General features: G+C 44.3%; 1 protein-coding gene across 1 annotated transcript in view; it reads right to left on the bottom strand.

Moving 5' to 3' along the window:
* The window catches only part of LOC141212739 (uncharacterized), a 40,298-nt gene extending 22,145 nt beyond the window's left edge, over positions 1-18,153 (bottom strand). The window contains exons 1-3 of the mRNA XM_073665048.1: positions 18,049-18,153; positions 17,560-17,833; positions 16,948-17,078 (exon numbers count right to left, since the gene is read on the bottom strand). Of these exons, the coding sequence (XP_073521149.1) occupies positions 16,948-17,078; positions 17,560-17,833; positions 18,049-18,153 (510 nt within the window). The remainder of the gene's footprint in view (positions 1-16,947; positions 17,079-17,559; positions 17,834-18,048) is intronic.
* Between the last annotated feature and the right edge of the window lie 1,187 nt (positions 18,154-19,340).

Here is a 19,340-nt window from a genome sequence, read left to right as displayed (position 1 = left end):
GTCCCTAATTGACCAACCCTTTCTGAAAGTTATTGTGGGAGTAAATCCCACAGCACCCTCAGGTCCGGCTCAGCCACAAGTACATCCTAGTGTTTTCTGAAGATATTAAAGCTAAGGTCACACTTATTGTCACAAGTTCCTATTACTTATGTCATCCCATATTTTTCTTGGTGTCTTGGTTAGGTATGGAGGGGTGTCGGTCTCTCCTTTTTTTCTGCAAACAGTCGTGCGGAATTCAAAATGTACTGTGGGTACCTTTTTTCTTGAATCTGGTGTTTATGTCTATCGCCTCTTTATTAAGATCTGTGACATTAGAGCAGTTTCTTCTCAACTGTAAAAATTGGCCCTTGGATATTGCTTTGTTTTTTTTTTTAGGAGGATGGGGTGGTTGCTATCCCACTTTAATAGTTTATGGTAGATGAGTGTCCCTAGGGTCCCATCCAGGGCTGTGGATTCGGAGTCGGTGCCCATTTTGATGGAGTCGGTATAAAATGGACCGACTCCGACTCCTAAAATAAATTGGGTACAGTAGTTCAATGTAGTTTGTGAGGAATATTTTTTCATAAGAATTTGGGAAAGTTATGAAATGTCCTATAAATGACTTTCCTATTCCTGATCTAAGGGTCTAGACTTTTAGCTAAGAAAAATGTGTCCTCCGTAAATTTATCACTTAAAATGAGCCATGTATGAGGGAGTCGGTGTCATGGAAATTGAGGTGTAGGAGTCGAAGGTTTGGCTTACCGACTCCACAACGCTGGCTCCCATCCCATACTTTCTTGATTAGTATATCCAGGAAAGGCAACTGGTAATAATTAAACTCTGATGTAAATCTAAGATCGACTCTATGGATATTGAGTTCCCTGACAAATTCAAGAAATTGTTCACTCGTCCTTGACCAGATGATAAAAATGTTGTCAATATATCTATCCCATGCCCCAATATATGGACGCCACCACTTATTATCATCCCTGAATATTGTGGTTTCCTTCCACCAGTCCAAGAATAGGTTAGCAGATGAGGGGGTACAGAGGCTCCCCATCGCAGTACCCCTGAGCTGGTGGAAGTACTTCCTGTCAAAAAGAAAGATGTTATAAGTAAGAGTGAATTTTAGAAGATCCTCCATGAAGTCATTATTTCTGCTACACGCTATAGATCTCGATTTCAATAAACGTCTTACTCTGATACCATCATCATGCGGTATATTACTGTACAAAGCCTCAATATCTAGGAAGGCCTGCTCCCCTACATGCCTGTATACATGCTCGAGGGTCTACATGTAGGGGAGCAGGCTAAGGGAAAACCACTGTCCGGAGGGATTATTCCAACTGTAAAACCTCAGGACTTATTCCAACTGCAGGACCTCAGGCGGTACTGTGGGGGGGGGCATTACACATACTACATAAGGGGCATAATGGGGGCATTACACTGTGTGGGGGCATTACACATACTACATAAGGGGCATAATGGGGGCATTACACTGTGTGGGGGCATCACACATACTGCATAAGGAGCATAATAGGGGCATTACACTGTGGGGGCATCAAACATACTACATAAGGGGCATAATGGGGGCATTACACATACTGCATAATGGGCATAATGGGGGCATTACACTGTGGGGGCATCATACATACTACATAAGGGGCATAATGGAGGCATTACACTGTGTGGGGGCATCATACATCCTGCATAAGGGGCATAATGGGGGCATTACACTGTGTGGGGGCATCATACATCCTGCATAAGGAGCATAATAGGGGCATTACACTGTGTGGGGGCACCATACATACTGCACAAGGGGCATAATGGGGGCATTACACTGTGTGGGGGCATCATGCATCCTGCATAAGGGGCATAATGAGGGCATTACACTGTGTGGGGGCATCATACATCTTGCATAAGGGGCATAATGGGGGCATTACACTGTGTGGGGGCATCATGAATCCTGCATAAGGGGCATAATGAGGGCATTACACTGTGTGGGGGCATCATGCATCCTGCATAAGGGGCATAATGAGGGCATTACACTGTGTGGGGGCATCATACATACGGCATAAGGGGCATAATGGGGGCATTACACTGTGTGGGGGCATCATAAATCCAGCATAAGGGGCATAATGGGGGCATTACACTGTGGGGGGCATCATACATACTGCATAAGGGGCATAATGGGGGCATTACACTGTGGGGGGCATCATACATCCTGCATAAGGTGCATAATGGGGGCATCATACATACTGCATAAGGGGCATAATGGGGGCATTATACTGTGTGGGGGGCATCATACATACTGCATAAGGGGCATAATGGGGGCATTACACTGTGTGGGGGCATCATACATACTGCATAAGGGGCATTACACTGTGTGGGGGCATCATACATACTGTATAAGGGGCATAATGGGGGCATTACACTGTGTGGGGGCATCATACATCCTGCATAAGGGGCATAATGGGGGCATTACACTGTGTGGGGGCATCATACATACTGCATAAGGGGCATAATGGGGGCATTACACTGTGTGGGGGCATCATACATCCTGCATAAGGGGCATAATGGGGGCATTACACTGTGTGGGGGCATCATACATCCTGCATAAGGGGTATAATGGGGGCATTACACTGTGGGGCCAGTAAAGGGGTCCTGTACTATGAGAACAATACGTTTCCTCCCTTCCTGTCTCCATAGTTGGGTCGTATGTATCTATTACAGGAAACAGAACAAAAACCTTATGATTCTTATAAAGGGGCAACACAAGACCCCAAAAGAGTCTCCGTGCTGAAGGGGTTAATACCCCCCGCGCCCAGTAATGGGGTCTCCACATACCTCCACCTGCAGAGCCGCCACCACATATATGGCTGCACTGTGCGCACAGGAGCTGTGATGAGGTCACAGGAGGGGAGGAGTCAGGGGTCACATGATCAGGGGCCTCAGTGGATGCAGGACTCTGCTGTGCTGGTTGTCATGGTGCTGGATGAGCTGAAGTTTATGTGTGGAGTCAGGAGGGGTTTACAGTGTGGATGTAGCAGAGCCGCGTGTGTACGAGGTGTACGGAGCAGAGCCGCGTGTGTACGAGGTGTACGGAGCAGAGCCGTGTGTGTACGAGGTGTACGGAGCAGAGCCGCGTGTGTACGAGGTGTACGGAGCAGAGCCGTGTGTGTACGAGGTGTACGGAGCAGAGCCGCGTGTGTACGAGGTGTACGGAGCAGAGCCGTGTGTGTACGAGGTGTACGGAGCGGAGCCGCGCGTGTACGAGGCGTACGGAGCGGAGCCGCGTGTGTACGAGGTGTACGAAGCGGAGCCGCGTGTGTACGAGGTGAACGGAGCGGAGCCGCGTGTGTACGAGGTGTACGGAGCGGAGCCGCGCGTGTACGAGGTGTACGGAGCGGAGCCGCGCGTGTACGAGGTGTACGGAGCGGAGCCGCGCGTGTACGAGGTGTACGGAGCGGAGCCGCGCGTGTACGAGGTGTACGGAGCGGAGCCGCGCGTGTACGAGGGGTACGGAGCGGAGCCGCGCGTGTACGAGGCGTACGGAGCGGAGCCGCGCGTGTACGAGGCGTACGGAGCGGAGCCGCGCGTGTACGAGGCGTACGGAGCGGAGCCGCGCGTGTACGAGGCGGACGGAGCGGAGCCGCGCGTGTACGAGGCGTACGGAGCGGAGCCGCGCGTGTACGAGGCGGACGGAGCGGAGCCGCGCGTGTACGAGGCGGACGGAGCGGAGCCGCGCGTGTACGAGGCGGACGGAGCGGAGCCATGTGTACGAGGCGTACGGAGCGGAGCCGGGCGTGTACGAGGCGTACGGAGCGGAGCCGGGCGTGTACGAGGCGTACGGAGCGGAGCCGCGCGTGTACGAGGCGTACGGAGCGGAGCCGCGCGTGTACGAGGCGTACGGAGCGGAGCCGCGCGTGTACGAGGCGTACGGAGCGGAGCCGCGCGTGTACGAGGCGTACGGAGCGGAGCCGGGCGTGTACGAGGCGTACGGAGCGGAGCCGGGCGTGTACGAGGCGTACGGAGCGGAGCCGGGCGTGTACGAGGCGTACGGAGCGGAGCCGGGCGTGTACGAGGTGTACGGTGCGGAGCCGCGTGTGTACGGAGCGGAGCCGCGTGTGTACGAGGTGTACGGAGCGGAGCCGCGTATGTACGATGTGTACGGAGCGGAGCCGCGTGTGAAGGAGGTGTACGGAGCGGAGCCGCGAGTGTACGAGGTGTACGGAGCGGAGCCGCGTGTGTGTACGAGGTGTGCGGAGCCTCGCGTGTGTACGAGGTGTACGAAGCGGAGCCGCGCGTGTACGAGGTGTACGGTGCGGAGCCGCGTGTGTACGGAGCGGAGCCGCGTGTGTACGAGGTGTACGGAGCGGAGCCGCGTATGTACGATGTGTACGGAGCGGAGCCGCGTGTGAAGGAGGTGTACGGAGCGGAGCCGCGAGTGTACGAGGTGTACGGAGCGGAGCCGCGTGTGTGTACGAGGTGTGCGGAGCGGAGCCGCGTGTCTACGAGGTGTACAGAGCGGAGCCGCGTGTGTACGAGGTGTACGGAGCGGAGCCGCGTGTGAACGAGGTGTACGGAGCGGAGCCGCCTGTGTACGGAGCGGAGCCGTCTGTGTACGAGGTGTACGGAGCGGAGCCGCGTGTGTACGAGGTGTGCGGAGCGGAGCCGCGTGTGTACGAGGTGTGCAGAGCTGAGCCGTGTGTACGAGGTGTACGGAGCGGAGCCGCGTGTGTACGAGGTGTACGGAGCGGAGCCGCACGTGTACGGAGCGGAGCCGCACGTGTACGAGGTGTACGGAGCGGAGCCGCACGTGTACGAGGCGTACGGAGCGGAGCCGCGCGTGTGTACGAGGCGTACGGAGCGGAGCCGCGTGTACGAGGCGTACGGTGCGGAGCCGCGCGTGTATGAGGCGTACGGAGCGGAGCCGCGCCTGTGCGAGGCGTACGGAGCGGATCCGCGTGTTTGCGAGGCGTACGGACTGGAACCGCCTATGTACGAGGTGTGCGGAGAGGAACAGCGTGTGAACGAGGTATATGGAGTGGAGCCGTGCGTGTACGAGGTGTACTGAGCGTGTACGAGGTGTATGTATCTGCTCTGTAAGGTGGCTTCCGGACAGGTCATGGATGGGAGGTATGTGTCCCCGAAGTACCAAGCTTCAGTGATGTAGGACCCGTAGAAGCAGGCTCCAGCACACATAGTGCTGAGAGGGAGTTAATGGGCCCGGATTAAAGGGCCAGGTTTTACGAGCAGCTGAAAGAGCTGGGGGTCATAAATTCATATATATGGGGTACAATGTCCCCAGCATCACATTTGCCAGTAAATACGACTATACTCACAGAGCATACCACAGTTATTTCATTAGTGCTGGAAAAAATTGCATTGAAATGAAAGGCAACATGTTTCAAAATGAAGGAGTTTAATAATGTTGCAAAGCTGAGCACATTCACTGGATAAAAGGACATCCAGGGCTACTGCCACTCTCTTAACAAAAGGGACTAGTTGTACATCAATCCCTATATGAGGGACGGAAGTGCCATGTGATGCTGACACACCAAGGTTAAGTGCACACGTAGTATGTTTAATGCGTTTTTGCGGCGGTTTTTCAGTGCGAAAACGCATCATAAACACTCTGCCAGCTATTGCAATGGTAATCCTGATATGCTGTGCACATGATGCGGAAATAACCATTGCGGAAACAAACGCAGCATGACCATTATGCCCAGAGTTTCCGGAGTGTTTCCCGCCCATTGACTTTAATTGAAACGCAGAAAATCCACAGGTATAATATTTATACTTGCGGATTTGCTGCGTTTCAATTAAAACTAATGGACGGGAAACGCTCCGGAAACCCGCTGCGAGTGGTACCCAGGTCGGCTGGGGAGGACTACTACTCTCATCCGACCGCCGTTCCCGCTCATAACAGTGTCAGCGGTGCAGCTGAGGAGAGCAGTAGTTCTCCTCAGCCAAGCAGGGAACCACCAGCAGTTAAAAAAAGAAAAAAAAAACACTATACTCACCTGTCCGACGCCCCCGATGTCCCCCAGCGATGTTCTCCTCCCACTGGCTGGCGGTACACTGCAGGGAGCATGCTCGCTCCCAGCAGTGTACTGCGCTGTCTGGACCTGCGGTCTCGTGAGCGATCAGCTGATCGCTCACGTGACTTCACCGTAGGTACATTCTCAAGAATGTTCCCATGGTGGTGAGCTCACCAGGGCTGATCAGCTGATCTTCAGCTGATGAACCTCAGTGACCTCCTGCAGCAGCAATGTACACTGACAGAAGTGATTTTACACCCCTGTCAGTATACATTGCTGTCTTCTACAGTAGTGACTTCAGTGATTACTGATGTCGCTGCTATAGAAGTAACATGGATCACCGAGTGACAATCATTGACGGTAATCGTGGACTATGTAATGGCGGCGGACAGGTGAGGGATATGGTTGTTTGTTATTTTATTTTTTTCAGGAGACGAGGGATTCGGGGACTGAGAGTGTAATAAAAATTCTTTTAGAACCGTGTGTTTTCTATTTCATTAAAATACTTTATTCTGGCCGTGTATTTATTGAAAAAGCGGTGAACACTCTACTACGCGGTTAGTAATGGGGGCGTCTTATAGACACCCTCCATTACTAACCTGGGCTTCACGTCAGCCGCAATACAAGGCTGACATGAACCCCAACCCCATTACCCCACTCGCCACTGCTACAGGGCAGTGGGAAGAGCGGAGGCTAAGCATCAGATTTGGCGCATCTTATGGATGCGCCATTTCTGGGACTGCTGAGGGGTGATATTAAAAGCCGCTTAGGGGGCTAGCATTCATGGCCCCTTCCCTGGCTATTACTGTCAGCCCGCAGCTATCTGTTTAGCCTTTTCTGGTTAGATTTTTATAGGGGGACCCCAATTTTTTTCTGAGGCATATATTGTTTTGTTGTTTTTTTTAGGTAAATCCACATGTGTTCACTGAACCATGCGGATTTACCGCATTCAATACTTTCTAGTGGTCAATTTATATTGCGGAGACTAGCGACTCCGCAAGAGAATTTGACATGCTGCACTCCTGAAAGACGCGCCGCATGTCAGTGTCCACGGATGATCCGCAGCCTCTGATGCACGCATAGTGAACATGGGATTTCTAGAGATCCCATCCACTATGTGTAACATCTGGATGCTGCGGGTTTGACGCTGTATAAACAAGCGGCTCCTGATTGTAGCCATGTACCCAAACTCACCCGCAGCATGTCAATTTCTGTACCGGACACACTGGTCCACGTCTATTTGGCTCAAGTGGTCCGATGGTAGGTAATTTCAAATGTGGACACTGTGTGGCATGCCCCAATGTCCTACGCTGTACCAGCTTTTGCTCGACAGATGGCACAAAGATATTTGATATAAGACATCATATCACCTGTGGTACATCTAATGTCATTTATTATGCTACCTGCAGCTGCTCATTGATTTATGTCGGTTTGACTTCGAGAGAGCTGCGGGTACGCATACGGGAGCATGTGAGGGACATTATGGCTGCCAGGTCAGCAAATGATCCAACTCAACTCAAGATGATACCACGCCATTTTAAGGCTAAACATGATTGTGTAGCGCCCAGGGGATGGGGACGCCTGGTTTGGGGGGGTGTCGCGGTGGTTGGCTCCCGGCCCCTTACCCTGGGGTCACTCTTGAAAAAGGGGATTGGAACTTGGATAAAATAAATAAACAAAGTAAATAGTTTGTGACGCCACCTGTGGTACCTGGTAATGATTACCAGCGCTGCTTCAGACCTCCGGGGGTGTTGGAATGGCAGATGAGGTGTTTCTGCTCCCCACAGGTGGAGCGGGCCCCCGGGGCAGTGTGGAGTTTGATGGTGGGTGGTGATGCTGGGGCTTGTAGTGCAGAGGAAGAGATGGCGCAGCTGAAATAATTGACGGAGGCAGTGCAGTGCAGTCATCCGAGTCTTTACTCACAGTTCTTATGTTAGTTCCACTGGTACACTGTACGGGTGTCAGCCTCCCACGTCACGCTGCGCTCACCAGACCGGGGATTCAGCTCTTCCTCAGATGCGTCAGGAGTGCTTAACAAAACCCCGCTTTCCTATGTTCCTTTACTTGACCAACTTCACACTGGGTCCTCTCCCTCCTGCCCTGCGCTTCCCCACTCACAGTCCCGCTCGGGTGCTCTGAAGTCCCTCTGGGCAACTGGAGTTCCCGGACCTACTTGACCCTCACGGTGACTAGGATGGGGCTGTGGCAACTGCACTATAAAAGTCAGAAGCCTCCGGTTTTTCCAGCCGAGACCTGGAGCAACACGGCTGGTCCAGGCGCCGGTCCCCTTCTTGCGGCCTGATCCCTCTGACTCTGGGCAGATTCGGGGCAAACGGGTGCCGTCCTGCACTCGCCGTACCCCCTGGGATCCCTTCTATAGAATGGAGCCTTACTCCTCTGCTCCCCTCCTGGGCCTCTATCACTAGGCCCCACTTGTGGAGCAGAGCTCCTGAAGAGACTCGGCTCCCTGACTCCCTGACTGTTCTCACTCCCTCCTCTTACTGACCTGCCACCCTAAGATGGCTTCCCTATATATAGACCTCCTACAATGATGCTCCCCTACTCTACATCCTCCACCCACACCCACTACTGGTTCCCCCTACCTTTTGGTTCCCACCACCCCAGCCAGGGACAGGGCTCAGCAGGAAACATATTGCATCTTGCCCTTCCAGCCGGCCTGGAGTAGTGTAGTGTTGAATGCGGGTGTTGGGGTTCCGGGCAGCACTCCCTCCTTACCTGAGAGAAGGAGACACCACACCTCTGGGTGAGGTGCAGTACGTCTGTGGCAACCGAACCCTCAGGGGTGCCACAATTGCAATCCCTGTTCCTTCATGGTGCGGGGTATTGACGTAATACATATGGGGATTCGGGGGTGCAATGTCAGGAAGAGACTTTCCCAGAAAGAGTCACAATGGATCATGCGCCTGAACACAGTAACACCTAATGGCCTGAATGAGTCGCTAATCTTTTCCTCATTTTTGTAACAGTAAGCTTAACTTGTATACCTTTATCCCCACATGTTTGTATTAACACATGTGGGTTGGGTGATTATAAGAGGAATTATTTTTTTATGTGGTTTTAAGTCCAATGTTTTCATTTTATTTATTTTTCTTTCCTTCCTCTTCCCAGTCCATATTTATGAAGTCCTTGTGACCCTGCTCACGTTTGGAGACCAGCGAGATTCGGATATATACATTTGACCTCATGTCCAGACGGGAGATATGATTATCAAGATCTATGATTGCTGCTATTATACATGTGTGACTTTCTATGGCCTTCTCCCCATTTTTGACTATTAAGTTCCCCCTCCCCCGTTTTGTCTCACTGTTGCTCCGTTATGTGATCCCAACTTCTCCAGAATGAGCTCTGTTACACTGCTTTCTGACATGGCTGAGCGCGTGCCCGCGGTGGGGATCGTGGCGCGCACGCGCCTGGTCATCTGAGGGCCGCCCTGCGCCTGTGTCAGAATTAATTCCGGTGCATGCGCAGATTGGCGGTGTGATAGCCAGGGTGCGCGCACGGCGTGCTCCCTCAGCCACATGCATGCACCGTACCTGGTGTCTTTGACCCCATGTCACGCTTAGCTGGCCACTTCCGGGTGCGTGCCCCGCCGACCAGCTGTCTGCATTCCAGGCTCCATGGGGATAGACGTATATATACTTTCTGGGTCACTATGATGACTTTTTGCCCTTGAGAAAGCGGCTTGGAACGCCGCGAAACGTACGTTGGGCCATCACCCTCATCATCTTCCTACCTCCCCCTCTGCTGTGCTTTCCTGTCAGGTAATTATCTCGCTGGTTTGATTTATTTTTGGTTATGGAGATGGGCATATAGCTATATACTAAGAACATTTAACATCTTCATCTTGTTCCATTTATATCTCAGTGAGATTATGTGAATCATGAAAATCCTGTGATTTTTGTCCCAGTTTATTTATTTCAATTTACTATTACCTATAATTAAATTATTTCTTTGGGCAATGTGCAATTTTGCAGTCTCATGGATTCATTTTAAATATATTACATCTACCCTACTTGAAAGCACTTTATCATCTGACACTACCTCATTGTCTTAATTTCTATTTGTACCCTTTTATTGTGTATAACTAAATAAATATTTCTTGCAATATTTGCTGAGTTCTTTCTCCTCCTTTGTTTATGCTATTCTCAGCATGCATGTGGACAATCATCTGTAATAGTACAGGTGGGTGCCCACTTTTTTGCTTTGTTTACACTGATGCCATTTTTGATTTGACACTGGTCTACGCTGCAGATTTTGACCGATTGAAGTGTTATTGTATGTGGTGGATTCACATGTACCGACAACAAAAATGCGGCATTAGAACACCTCGTTTTGGACGCAGCAAGAATATGCTGCATCCACAGCGCTGCTTCTTGCTGTTCGTGGTGACGTAGCGGCTAACGTAACAGCTGTGAGCTGTTAATAATAGCCAGGGACCATGTTTGCAAATAGCACCTTCCCAGGCTAAAAATAGCAGCTCGAAGCTGCCCCAGAAACTACATGAATAGAAATGCTAATGAAGATTGGAATGGAATTAGCTGGCACCTAGCTCTTGTTTGGTGATGACAAGGTGTCAAACAGACCCTTTCATGACCAAACCTAATTAAAGTAAAGAGATAAATAAACACACACAGAGTAAACACTTTTTTTGAAATACAACAGACACATTCTTCACATTCTTTAATCATTTAAATTATATAATCACCACAGTTCTGATGGTAATCTGTAAAAAAAAATACTTATTTCCGTATAATTTTCTATCGAGGACTTCTTATTAGATGCAATTGATCAAAAACTATATCATGATATTCTTATGAAAAAAATGTATTGATTTATTCTCCGATTGTCCATTAAAAAGAATGATTGAAATAGTTACATAAAATAGTTTGTTACAAAGTGATTGTCCATTTGTCCATAATTAGCTTGTTGAGAGTCACCCATCTTTCCCTGGGATCCTGGATGGTAGATTGCGTCTGCCTGTGTCCAGCATGTGTGTCCGGATGACATCATGTGTCCGGGTAAAGAACGTGTCTCCTTGGGCCTACATCAGCAGCTGTTTTCTTCACACATAGATTCTCGTCCTGTGAAATGGCAAGAGCCCCCCTTGTCTCTAACATAGGCTTTTATAGCTGGTCATGTAACACCTGTTCTTCTGCATATGGCACTGAACTAAAAATACACAAATAGCACGTCATTTAGAAACCCTAGCACGATGGCTGATGCATTCTTATGCAGTATATGGTACAGAATTCAGAATAAAATGAATATCCGTAATTAATATTTAACAATTCCCTCTTTTTGAGGATGACAGACATCAACTGAAATCCTCAAAGTAGATAGGTTCATCATTAGGATAACAGGATCATTTTTCTTTTCTTCTACCTTGGCAATATCATTTAATGTCCATAATAATAATATCAATATCAGTTTATTGTTATATGTATTCAATAGCATAATGATGTGAATTCATGTTATGGTAAGCCATGACTAATATTCATTTAACATGTATAATTATCCTTCCCTAAATTTAAATCGAAGCAATCATGGGTCCAATCGTCATCATCTGATGTCATCGGATCTTCGTCTCGTCTTCTTCTTGGTTCTTTTGAAACACAGTCTTTAGATGAAAATTCCTTTGAAATAAATGATAGCGTGTAGATAATGTGCAGTCCATAATTGTATTCATTATTGTTCAATCCATAAACTGTACTCTTTATTAGAAAGATCATGTGTGTCAATTGATAAGAAAACAAAGTCCATGGATGAAATGTAGCTTTAATATCTGTGCTGTGTCACCTGGACTTACGTTGGATTGTCTTTGGATAATTCTGGAATCCTCCGTGTCATCCGCACTGGTCTCGTGTCACTTTTGGAACAGATGTGATGTCTTTGGTCAGCAAAGCAAGGGTTAACTTGACACTTCCCTGCTTTATATAGCACCATAACCAGTACTCAGTTCTTAGTGTACAGGACACATATGCCAGGCTGACAGCTTTCTGATACTCCTTTATTATTCACCAGCTTTCAGGTGATAGGAAACCACTGGAACGTGATGAAACTTGAACACAACACAGTACATATAGGATCATCGTCCTCTGTAGTCGTGGTTATCAGTGGTGTGAATGTATTTGACACAGTCTATTATAACACTCAGCATTCACAACATCTTTACCTTCTGAGATTTCCGGATATCGGTTGCTTCTTCTAACTTTTTAGAGTCTCTTTGATTTATAAATATGAAACGTCTTTATTAAGATAGAATTCAGAATTGCGATGTCTTGATTGAAGTCTTCATTCCCTAATCTGATACCAAATCTGGCAATTTTCCTAACCTATAATATCACAGAGTACCATAGCAATCAATAATATCCATCTAATTATTATCAAAATATTAATATAAATTATGTTTGGAATAATAAAACAATAATACACTGCTCAAAAAAATAAAGGGAACACTTAAGCAACAGAATATAACTCCAAGTGAATCAAACTTCTGTGAAATCAAACTGTCCACTTAGGAAGCAACACTGATTGACAATCAATTTCACATGCTGTTGTGCAAATGGAATAGACAATAGATGGAAATTATTGGCAATTATCAAGACACCCTCAATAAAGAAGTGGTTCTGCAGGTGGGGACCACAGACCACATCTCAGTACCAATGCTTTCTGGCTGATGTTTTGGTCACTTTTGAATGTTGGTTGTGCTTTCACACTTGTGGTAGCATGAGACGGATTCTACAACGCACAGAAGTTGCTCAGGTAGTGCAGCTCATCCAGGATGGCACATCAATGCGAGCTGTGGCAAGAAGGTTTGCTGTGTCTGTCAGCGTAGTGTCCAGAGGCTGGAGGCGCTACCAGGAGACAGGCCAGTACACCAGGAGATGTGGAGGGGGCCATAGGAGGGCAACAACCCAGCAGCAGGTCCGCTACCTCCGCCTTTGTGCAAGGAGGAACAGGAGGAGCACTGCCAGAGCCCTGCAAAATGACCTCCAGCAGACCACAAATGTGCATGTGTCTGCACAAACGGTTAGAAACCGACTCCATGAGGGTGGTATGAGGGTCCGACGTCTACAGATGGAGGTTGTGCTCACAGCCCAACACCATGCAGGAAGCTTGGCATTTGCCACAGAACACCAGGATTGGCAAAGTCGCCACTGGCGCCCTGTGCTCTTCACAGATGAAAGCAGGTTCACACTGAGCACATGTGACAGACATGACAGAGTCTGGAGACGCCGTGGAGAGCGATCTGCTGCCTGCAACCTTCTTCAGCATGACCGGTTTGGCAGTGGGTCAGTAATGGTGTGGGGTGGCATTTCTTTGGAGGGCAGCACAGCTCTCCATGTGCTTGCCAGAGGTAGCCTGACAGCCATTAGATACCGAGATGCGTTCCTCAGACCCCTTGTGACACCATATGCTGGTGCAGTTGGCCCTGGGTTCCTCCTAATGCAGGACAATGCCAGACCTCATGTGGCTGGAGTGTGTCAGCATTTCCTGCAAGATGAAGGCATTGAAGCTATGGACTGGCTCGCTCGTTCCCCAGACCTGAATCCGATTGAGCACATCTGGGACATCATGTCTCACTCCATCCACCAACGTCACATTGCACCACAGACTGTCCAGGAGTTGGCGAATGCTTTAGTCCAGGTCTGGGAGGAGATTCCACAGGGGACCATCCGCAAGCTCATCAGGGGCATGCCCAGGCATTGCAGGGAGGTCATACAGGCACGTGGAGGCCACACACAATACTGAGACTCATTTTGACTTGTTTTAAGGACATTACATCAAAGTTGGATCAGCCTGTAGTGTGTTTTTCCACTTTCATTTTGGGGGTGACTCCAAATCCAGGCCTCCATTGGTTAATAAATTTGATTTCCATTGATGATTTTTATGTGATTTTGTTGTCAGCACATTCAACTTTGTACAGAACAAAGTATTCAATGAGAATATTTCATTAATTCAGATCTAGGATGTGTTATTTGAGTGTTCCCTTTATTTTTTTGAGCAGTGTAGATGATAATTCATTATTAATCAGGTTCTTCATGTGATAAAACATTTTTATGTCATAGATGTAATTACCTTTTCCAATCCATAGGTGTCAGTGTGTTTTGAAACAACAAGTGTTTATTTCTTTATTAAACCAATAATACCAAAGAATGTATACTGAGTCATGAACCAAAATGAATACATATATGAATGAATGAATGAATGAATGAATAAATGAATGAATGCAAGAATGACTTGTTGTGTTTACTCAGAAAATTGAAACATTTTTCTTCTTATATTGGGACCATATCATTGTATTTAATGAAGCAATATTCTTGTACTAGACATTACTTTATTAAATATTAATGTGTTTTCTCAATTGACATATTGAACTGAAATAAAATTAAAAAAAATGAGAATTAAAAAATGGAAAAATAAGAAGAATAAAATTTAAAAATGAAAAATAAAATTAAGACTAAAAATAAGAATAAAAAAATAGAAATAAGGCCTTTATATATTAATGACAAATGCAGAGTAATTAAATTCTCTATAAAAATACCCTTATATTTCCATTATCTGGTGATTTCATATTTGTCATGACCTTGTATTACCAAAAATGATTAAATTATGCAACTCTGCATGTAATACCCTTCTTATACCATTGTACCTTATTAATATTTTACCTTTATTAAAATGTGAAAAATAAGTATTGATCAAAAGTGATTATGTAATCAGGATCAAAAAACACATTTTCCCCCTTAATACCAAAAAATATTATTTTATAAAATTATTTATATATATATCAGAACCAAATTAAAAATAATTATTCTTCTATAAATATTTTGCATAAATTTCATATCAATGTGTAGCATATATTTGTCTGAAGAGGTGTGTACCTATTTACGTAACCATTAAAAAAATAGTAACCTTGAATACTATAAAATTATAATTTAGAAAAATTATTCTAAATGTAAATTTGCTTTATAAACCATTTTGATGTGTGGTTGCCCTTATCCACTATTAGCTAAATCAAGAAATAATAATTACTAAAGAACTATAGAAACATATATATTATGTAGATAATACCTAATTATGTATCAGAATTTTCTCAGAATTAAATATATTTTTGTACCTTCACATAAAGAAACCTTTTTTTTCCTAACATACATGAGATGAGGCCTCTGTCCCACAAATCACACTTAGCAGCTGCTGATATATTCAGCACATTTCACTCTGACTGTCACAGATTCGTTCGACTCAAACATTCCACATATGAAGTTATAGATATATATATTTAACCCAAAATTTTTGTATCCTAATTATCAATGTATTGTAAACTATTAAATAAATATAATTAATATTTCTTTGAATATTTCCCCAAGTACATATAAAATAATATAGGATTTTTCTTCACTAAAATTTAGGACGCTTGAAAAAAAGTACTCTTGACTTGCACAAATAGAAATGTCATAGATTCTTTTTTTACCAGGTTTTAAGTTACATCAGCTGAAAATAGAATGAATGGGATTCTATATTATGTGCTCAAAGTTCAAAGGCCGCAGCTGTCACACGTCATGCTGTAAAGTTACTTTAGTTATAAAGCACAACAGAAATAATTAATAAGTGTTACACATAATATAGTTCAACTAGTTATATTGTTATTATTTTAAAATGCTATACACATAAAATCATGCATTTTTTTCAACTTCCTGTGTGAATAAAGAAATAAATACATTTTAGAGTTGTTTGATCAAATCCTGCTTTGGAATGAAAACTCTAAGGAAACATAAAAAATAAAATTAAGTATCAAATTAATAAAGAAACAGAATTATTTCAATATCTTATACATATATTGGTTCTAATGTGATTCAAAATATTACTACTTTAATTTATATATGAGATTCTAATTTATTAATTCATATTTTAATTATTACTATAAAATATAAATACAATTATACACAATCTCTACTGTATACAAGTGTGTATATATATATATTGTATATATATATATATATATATGTATATATAAACTAGAAGATTATGTATATGAACTAGCAGAAACTATATAATTTAACAATTTTACTGCATAAAATAATAACTAATGATACATTGTATAACACTACAACGTATAATTGCAGTTTTTTCCTAGCCACTCCCTAAACCAAATCTTATGTCTCTGTCAAAAGTCTCCAGAAAAGCTCTGTTTAGAAAAGACATCTTTCTATCCTTCAAAAGCTCAGATAATTGCCTGTTCTTCAGTCTACATTCCATGATGTCACTGTGAGCTGGTCGTCTCACCTGTCTCTGTCCGTCAATTTCGGCCATTTACCTTTTTAGAGAGTCACAGTTCTGACTGAGTTTTAACTCTTTCTGAGAAGAAATTGACTTTTGAATCATCTGATATGGCTTATAACATATTTGAAATCTTCTACGTATTTCATAGATTTCATTTCGAGGATGACTCATTGGCTTTTGATATTTTTCCTTTTCTGGTTTTACAAATTTAACTTGATTTATTTTCTTTTCACGATTTTCATGTTTTCTAACAAAATCAAGCAACTGTGCACATTTAACTAGAGAATATTTTGTGATGCAATAACTCGAGATACTGGATTTAAGAATTTGAATTTTTGTACAAAAGTGGTTCTCATGTGTTGTAATTTTCCATTTTTGATGAGAGCTTTGTACAACAGTTCAAATATGGACATGAATGTATATGTACATTCTTTCCTACCAATTCTTAAATTTTACAGATCTTCTATGTCTGTATTGCAATCATTATGTCCAAAAAGGTAGACTTGTTTGATGAATCTCATATGTAAATCTAAGGCCCAATGAATTTATATTCAGATCCTCCACAAATCTTACAAATTCTTCATTGGGTCACCTCCAGAATATCAGTACATCATCGATATACCTTGTCCATAATTTGATGTTTCTCGTATAATGCTGTCTTTTCTCCATAAAGACGTCGGTTTCCTCCCACCAGCCCAGTAACAAGTTGGCATAAGTTTATGCACAGAAATTTCCCATAGCAGTACCCCTGAACTGGTGGAAGGTTTTAAAGTTGAATAGAAAGATGTTATTCGTCAAAACAAAAAGGGCTGTGGAGTCGGAGCCCATTTTGGTGGAGTCAGAGTCGGTATAAAATGGAATGACTCCGACTCCTAAAATATATAATAAATTGGGTACAGTAGTTCAATGCAGTTTGTGGGGAATATTTTTTCTTAAGAATTTGGGAAAGTTATGAAATGTCCTATAAATGTCTGTCCTATTCCTGATCTAAGGGTCTAGACTTTTAGCTGAGATGAATCTGTGCTACAGTAAATTTATCACTTAAACATGAGCCATGTACGAGGGAGTCAGAGTCGTGGAGTCGGTGTCATGGAAACTGAGGAGTCGGAGTCGGAAGTTTGGCTTACCGACTCCACAGCCCTGAAAACAAATTCTAGGAGGGTAAGTATGAAGTTATTGTGTGCCTGAAATTGGTTGCCTCTGAACCCAAGGAAGAAACTGACTGTGTTAATACCTTTTTCATGCGGTATTGAGGAATACAAGGTCTCTACATCAATACTTGCTATCCATGTGTCTTTCTCCAGATGTAGTTCAAGTTTAAGCAAGAGATCCATAGTATCCCTTGTGTAAGAGGGAAGTGCCTGAACAAACGATCTCAATACACAATCCAAGTACATACCCACATTTTGTCCCAGACTTCCAATACCAGATACTATATGCCTCCCTGTTAATCGCTCTAGTTCCTTATGTATCTTACGCAATGAATAAAATGTTGCCAATTTGGGATGCTGGGGTAAAAGAAATTCCAATTCATTTTTACTTATTAGATTGTCCTCTCTTGCTTTTTTGAGGACTACCCCTAGTTTCGTTGTCATATCTGTAGTGGGATTATTTGACAATACTGCCTAGTTCTCTTTATCCGCTAACATTTTCATACACATCTCTTTATAGGCCTCTGACCCCATAATCACTATGTTTAGTCCTTGTCTGATTTTTTAATTACTATCACATCATCATTTTCCAAAGCCTTAAAGGCCATAATTTCTTCTCTTGAAAGATTTGGTTTATACATTTTGGTGTCAAGATCTCTTAAGTCTTTAGTGACCATAGTTATAAAGACATCTATTGCAGATAGATCCCCTGAGGGTGGAGGCATTTTTGTGCTTTTACTTCTCAATGATGAGTGGGGTTCCATTCCATCTGTCCCACAGGGGTATTCATTCAACCCAGCCAGTTCTTGCACATCAGACAATAGATCAAGCGGGATGTTCAGATTACAGCACAATCGTTTTTTCTGCTGCAAAAAATGCTTGCGCGACCTTAACCTACGGGCAAATAAATTAAAATCTTTAACCCAGTCAAAGAGACTGAAGACGTTTGGTGGCACATATGATAATCCTTTACTCAATACATTAATTTCCATTCGACTGAGGGACCTATCAGATAAATTAATGATTTATCCATATAGGTGTTCTGACTCCTGAGGGGGTAATTTCTTTCTAAAAAAACTGAGTTCGGTGATGGTCTACTATTTCTGTCACCTCTATATCTACCTCTACCTCACCCTCTTTGTCTGCCGCTAAAAGGTTTCGTTACGGCCAATACATCAAAAGATCAATACATCAGGCTGAGAAGGAATTGTTCGACTGATGGTGAATTTATACAGCAGGCTAAGGAAATGAGAAAGAGGTTTAAACGAAGGGGATACCCTGATTGGGTTTTGAGAAGAGCTTTAAAACAAAATAGAGAAAATCTGCTCTATCCAAGAACAAAAGACAATAATGAAAAAGGAAAAGAACTTATTAGGTTGATTGCGACATACGATAATGGTGCCCCACAAGCAAGGGCCATTATAGAAAAATATTGGGAAATTCTAGCCATGGACGAGGATTTGAAAAAAGTTGTGGGTACAAAACCACAAATCACGTTTCGCAGAAACAAAACGATTGGAGAGAGGGTTGTGAAAAGTCATTTTGTGCAATCTAAAACGGACAAGTCTTGGTTACCAGTGAGACCGAATGGCTGCTACAATTGCAGCAGATGTGTGGCCTGTCCGAATGTTAAGACTACAAAAACCTTTATGAGTAACGTTACTGGATTGTCCTTTGATATTAGAAGTTTTATTAATTGCAGAATAAAATTTGTGATATATAAAGCAACATGTATTTGCAAAAAGGAGTATATAAGGAAGACCATACAAGAAATGAGAAGAAGAATAGGAGAGCATCTAAATGATATTGCAAACAATAATGACACACCCATTGCTAAACATGTAAATTTAATGCACGGGGGGAT

This window comes from Phyllobates terribilis, unplaced genomic scaffold (genome assembly GCF_046119375.1).
Source record: "Phyllobates terribilis strain yellow unplaced genomic scaffold, ASM4611937v1 Scaffold_183__1_contigs__length_3771566, whole genome shotgun sequence".
NCBI classification, from domain to species: Eukaryota; Metazoa; Chordata; class Amphibia; order Anura; family Dendrobatidae; genus Phyllobates; species Phyllobates terribilis.
The sequence above is the reverse complement of the archived record's forward strand: the minus strand, read 5'-3'. Positions and strand labels throughout refer to the sequence as shown.